Below are 6,097 nucleotides of genomic sequence, written 5' to 3'. Positions count from 1 at the left end.
TAGCAGGATGGTATTTGTTGCCAGTCACACGTGAATGATCACGCGTACAAAGGCCGAGAAAGTGAAGCAGGTGCTGTCCTCCCCGCAGGCCCGAACCCGTTCCGTTCGAGAAAGGGTGGCAACACCACCCCCAATTCACAGAAGAGGAAACGAGATGGGTGCACAAGCCACCTACCCTCAGGTGCTGAAGATTACCAGTTAATTAACGAAAAGGGACCCTGTCCTAATTTATCATCCTATCACTGCCCACGCCCGGGCAGACATGCCCTACTGAGCACGCAGTCCCGGAGGGAGACCCGGCGAGCGCTCTGTTCTGTGTCGGGGGCAATAAAACGCGGGCTAGACCCAAACTATGGGCAAACACCAGCCACATTTTGAAAACTAAAACATTAAGGCGCTGGAACTTGAGCTCCGAAGGTGGTGAGTTTGGTCAGGAAGGATTCCTGCTCATCCCTCTGACCACAGTGTGAGAACCAAAATGATGGTCTTTCCAGAAGTCTGCGACTTGCCAGGGGTGGAGGGTGGGTATTACGACATTAAGGCAAACCTCCGTTGGCCGCCTCTGTCGTTAACCAAACCACTGAGAATTCCAAGACTAGAACTTTGTGAGAACAAAAACCAGGCGGCCAGGGCGCGTGTGGCCGGGGGATGGACCGTGTCCACACGCCACAATCATCCCCCGACGACAGGCGGCAAGTGCGCCCGACGCGATTCTCTCTAGAGTTTTCAAAACTTCTCTACGTCCTCAGGCTTTCTACTCAATATCATCAGCATTAAGGCACTTCAAGATTCCACCCCAAGAAAAGATAATTCGTTAACTGTCATGAACTTAACAGGACTGACAGCAGCGGCAGCCTGATTTTCTCAGATAACAGGAGGAGAGCTATTTCTGATGGACGTCTTTTTTAAAAAACCAAACAACATAAAATCCTCCATACTAATTTTACTTCCCACAGTTTGGTTTCATCTTCCCTTGTCTGGCAGACCTTCCCCACAGGCTACCGCCTCGGGAAGCCTCTGGGCCTTCACGGGAGCTCCCGTCACCAAACCAGAGCCCTCCCACCACCGCCAGCGCCAGGCGTGGCCTCGCAGACACGCGGGCACCGCACGGGCTCACCAGGACAGGCAGTCCTTGAGGGCGTTGTAGTAGGGGAGCTTGGAGACCACGCACACCGAGAACGGTCCGAAGCAGCCAGCCACGCCCGCGGTCAGCCAGGATGGCTCCCAGTGCGCCTTGCCGTTGTAGAAACACGACTCGTCCTGGAGAGAAAGCAACAGGCCCGTGTCACCCTCCGATCCAGCTGGTCCCAGCTTCTATCCTCAGCAGTGTGGGCCTCTGCAGACAGAAGCGAGAGGGCAGGGGCCCAGACAGCATCCTGCTCCCCTGCCACCCGGCTGGCGCCCCCTCCGGTGTCACCGCAAGTCCCAGTCAGCGTGGATGCCCCCCCTGTGTCACTGGGAGTCCCAGTCCTCGCAGATGCCCCCCTCCCCCAGTGTGTGATGTGCTGAGGTGGCAGAGACAATGACACGTCCCGACCCCAGATGGGAACACAGTGAGAACACAGTAAGACACAGAAGGGGCCATGGGCTCTGCTTACACAGGAAAAAAGCTCCAGCACTGGGCCATATGTGTGTGTGTCGGCGGGGGAGGGGGTGTTCTCAGCTGGAGAAAAGTACCGGCACCGAGATTCCAGAAGGCACAGACCACTGCAGAGCTTACGAGTGGCGCCTCACTGAGGGCCACAGTCTGGCCCCCGTGGAAGTTGTTTGGGGTTTTTCAGTAGGGATGGCGGACCGTGATAACAGCTCCACCTGGGGATGGTGTGAACGCGAGGGTCTTGCAAGACAGGGGGAGAGCCCGGCAAGCAGTGGGCACGCCATTCGTCTACCCACCAACATTGAACCAAGGCCCTCAAGTCAGTGTGCTGGGCCCCCAGGCAAGTCCCCTCACCTCCCTGTGCGACTGCCTGCTCCCTCAGCGGTAAAACGGGGATGATGCTGAGAGTTCCCAGCCCCGTTCGCTGTGGATTAAATGAACGACTGTGCAGGAGGGTCGTCGGCACCGGGCTGAGCACACGGGCAGCTGGCATATGAGGACCACAGTGCCGTCTGCACTCCGGGCGGGGCTGCGCGTGCAGTCCACGGAAAGACAGGAGCGCAGGACAGGGCGTGGCTGGTCACTGGGCACGAGGGGAGGTGGGGAGGCCAGCATGTAGGGCCCAGAGTCACCCTGAAACCACGCAGGCACTGAGAGGATGGGCGAGGGGTCACGCACACCCCAGCAGCCAGGTGTAGTGGGGGAGTCACAGGCAAAGCAGAGGCTGTGACCTTTTTAAAATGTATTTAAGGATAAGAGAAATAACATGTACTTCTCATAGCGATCACTTCACAGACAGGCTCCCAAGCACCTTCCTGAATAATCCAGCCTCCCATCCTGTCTCTGCCGGAAGCGCTGGCCAGGGAGGGGCAGGAACTCGGCCCCCGGCTCGTCTCCCACCCCTACCGAACCCAGGCAAGCAGGCAGGCTGCCAACGCCGCAGGCCCAGCAGCCCGCACACACGGCCATGAGGGGTGGCCTCCCCGCGCTGCCCACTGCCCACCCTAGTCCAGGGGTCCAGGGGACGCCTAGTCCAGACACGGAGGTCGCGCACTCAGACATCAGCAGAATGCTGGACTCCCACAGGTTTCCGAGGCACATCCACAGGCGTGAAGGGACAGAGCCCATCGAGTTGAGCCTTATGCCGTGACACTTAGGGATAATTCTCCCAGCACACCTGGCCCAGCCTCTGACAGCAGAGTGGGGAGGAACAACCGGGCAGCCACCACCCCCTCGGTGTGGGATTCCTGGACTTCCCCAGGGTAAAGCACTGCTGCTTCTGGAAACCCTCTGGACACAGGCCGTGGGTCACCCCGCCTCTTCAGGTGCACGGCGGCCCCTGCGACCTCCAGGGGCCGGTTGGCTCGCACTCGTGGCCCTGCCGGGCGGGGGAGGGCCAAGTCATGCTCTGGAGGCCCAAAGCCGTCACCCCGCATACAAGAACACAAATGTCCCTCCACGGACATGTGGGAAACAAGCTGTGGCTCACATACACTGGGTGGTAGGACTCGGCCATAAGGACAGAGGTGCTGCTGCCCCAACGTGGATGAACTCTGACCCCATCCACTGAGTGCACGAAGCCAGACACAGAAGCCACATGCAGCCTGAGTCCACTGACACCAGGTGTCCGAAGCAGGCAAACCCATGTGGGCAGAACGGGGGCCGGGGGCCGGGGGCGGGACTTCCGGGGTGATGAACGACTTTTGCAACTAGACGTGGCAGGGGCTGCCCGCCAGCGGGAGTGTACTTAGTGCCGCTGACCCACACACGCTAAAATGATTACAATCGTGGTGATTGCGGGAAGCGTGTTTCAGCAAAAATAAACACCAGCAGATTTCAGAGGGAATTCACGGCAGTCACGTACGTGCGGGGGTCGGGAGTACTGGGCAACCACGGCATACTTCTGTTCCCACAGACATCGGTCAGCACCAGGAAGTGGACACAGTCCTCCTTCGGTTCGGAGGCCACGTACACGCCCCCTGCGGGTAGAGAAAGGAGAGGAAATCTCGGCACGGCCCCGTGGCATCCACCTCCAAGGCTGGGCTCTCCGTGAGCCCACTTTGTGGCCTACAGAACCTGTCCTCGCCCTGCCAGCTGTGGCACTTGGGGGGTCGGGCCGCCAGCCAGCCGTGGCCCCCTCCGTCCCTCCGTGGGTGCCCATTTCTCAGCCACCCTCTGTGCTCTGCAGAATTTAGCGAAGGAACATAAGAACAACCGCAGACAAACCCTCTGGGGTGTGCCTGGGGGAGGCGACCGTTTCTGAGCATGGCAGGTGCAGGGGTTGTCCCAGCTGTCCCCGGGTTGTAATCCCTGAGACCGGGAGACAGCAGCCATTCCCGATGGAACCTCCCAGACAGGGAATGACGGACGGGAAGTCCCTAGTCTGAGTCTTCTACACCAGCCACTCAGCGTTTCTCAAAGACCAGTGAAAAACATGAGGGCCACCCACTGCCGGGAACAGGCCAGGTGGGGAAAGCATGTGAGCCCGGGCTGCAGGCCCCGGGGTCCCCGGAAAACAGGGGCCAGGGAGCCCGGCGGAAGTGCACTCTGGGGGGAGATGCTGCAGGCTAACTGGACTCATCCTGACCCACCGGCCGGACCTCTGGAAGACGGGCCTGTCAATCAGAAGTGAAAATCCTTGGAAAGCACCTCTACCAACCGTGCTGGCGATCCCGACAGCCCTTCGTCTGGGATTCGCTCTCCAAAACATGGGGGCTGCACTATTGGGCTGCACATCCTTCAGCTCCCAAACCCCCAAGATTAAGAGAACTGAGACCTGCAGTTTGGCCTCGGGGCTGCCAGGGGTAACCAGCCCCCCGTCTGTCACCCTTTCTTGACTTGGTTTCTAGAAAGCACCATGGGGGAGTTGGGAAAGCAGGGCGGGGGATACCTGGGAAGCAGAGCTGAGGCAGGCCAAGCAGGTCCACACCGTTGGGGACACTAATGTCTTCAGGAGGGAGGCCCTTCCAGGGCTCCGTTTTGGGCTTGTCCCTCTTCTTTCTGAAGGAGCGCCTTCTGGTCTTGCTCAGAGTCGCGGAGGGGGTGCCAGCCATCCTTACTGACGAAAGGAGGCACAAAAACCGACAGGACCTCCAGATCGAGAGAAGAGGGGCTGCTGACCCCCTGCTTCAGGGACACCTAAAGGGAGTAATACGAGTAAGCCAACAGCGCTTACCCTTGCTCCGCTGTGCGCCTTCTGTCCAAGCACCCACTGTCGCTCTGTTCCCCTTCGACCCGCCAGAGTGCCGGTTCCGCACCCACGTGTGTGTGTGGCCTCACCCACCAGTGGCCCAGGACAGGAAGGACGGCAAAGAAGCTGCTTTTAGGGACCCATCAGGCCATGCGTTCAGGCAAGTCACCCACAGCACAGGGTCTGGCTCTCCGGCTGCCCCTGGGCACACAGCCCGGCAGTTGCCAGCCCAGGACTGACAGGCAGACCTCAGTTCACATCCAGCTCTGCTTGGACTGCAGCAGCGAACGCCGCATCCCTGAGCTTCCCTCTCAAGGGGGCAAGGTCGCAGGTCAAAGGCTCAATCCCAGCCCCCACACCAGAGGCCCCAGTGCCCTCCCAGGTTGGGGGGGCCGCATACTGTCCAGCCCAGTACAGATGGGGTGCCGGCGTCATGCCCCATGCCAGTGGTCCTGTTGCCACTGACCTGGGGACACGGACCGAGGGGTGAGAAGAAGGACTGCCGGCCTCAGAGAGAAGAGACAAACCCTTCCTCCAGCAACCAAACGGTCACCCCAGGTCTACACAACAGGGTCATTCAGCCTGAACACTTTCGAACTTTAACTTGGTACCCGATTTTTACAAAACCTTTTGTCTTTTCAGTCTTCCCCCAGATAATATGAAGAGCACGGGCTCTGCCTCCGACCTCCGTTCTGTCTAGCTACGATGCCTGAGACGGACCACTCCGCAGAGGCAGTTGCCGGGCTGCTCCCCGAGCTCCCAGAAGAGGTCAACAGGCCGTGACAGAGAAACGGGCAGGTCAGCTCCAAGCTAGTGGAGAAACAGAAGTCAAGGGCAGGATTCGCTGGGTGGCAAGCATGTGGGAAGGTGGGAGGACGCCGGGGTGGGGTGGGCTGCGCGGAATCAAAGATCTCTGAGGGACTCAGAGAGGGCATGAGGAAGGACATCGTTGTCACCAGGAGAAATGGAATTGTCACCGGCAGGGAAGGGACAGCCAGCATCACCGTTTCAGTAAGAATCGTGGAGCCAAAGGGGAACTCTTACCCTTGAGAGGATTCATACAAGGAACTCCCATCAGTAAATACACTCTCTAAACTCAAAAAGCTTATTTTTATTCTGTATAATTTAAATTCAGGCAATAATTTCTTTATATTTGGAAAAAAGTTTAGTACCAGTGGGAACAAAGACCAAACATGGGAAATCCATAGTACTGGATAATGTTTACATCTTTGTGTATCAGGCATGAAAGGAAACCACGTCTTGAGTTCTATAAAACCTTTCTAAAACTTTCCTTATCACCATCCAGCAGT

General features: G+C 58.3%; 1 protein-coding gene across 1 annotated transcript; it reads right to left on the bottom strand.

The window, feature by feature from the left end:
• Positions 1-3,433: 3,433 nt before the first annotated feature.
• On the bottom strand, positions 3,434-5,106 carry LOC125282088 (DENN domain-containing protein 3-like). Its single transcript, XM_048216326.2, has 2 exons — positions 4,488-5,106; positions 3,434-3,576 (listed from the first exon to the last, which is right to left on the bottom strand). Exons 1-2 carry the CDS (start codon positions 4,648-4,650, stop codon positions 3,434-3,436), a joined length of 306 nt encoding a protein of 101 aa, XP_048072283.1. The 5' UTR covers positions 4,651-5,106.
• Between the last annotated feature and the right edge of the window lie 991 nt (positions 5,107-6,097).

The sequence above is a fragment of the Ursus arctos genome, unplaced genomic scaffold, assembly GCF_023065955.2.
Source record: "Ursus arctos isolate Adak ecotype North America unplaced genomic scaffold, UrsArc2.0 scaffold_16, whole genome shotgun sequence".
Classification (NCBI taxonomy): domain Eukaryota; kingdom Metazoa; phylum Chordata; class Mammalia; order Carnivora; family Ursidae; genus Ursus; species Ursus arctos.
The sequence above is the reverse complement of the archived record's forward strand: the minus strand, read 5'-3'. Positions and strand labels throughout refer to the sequence as shown.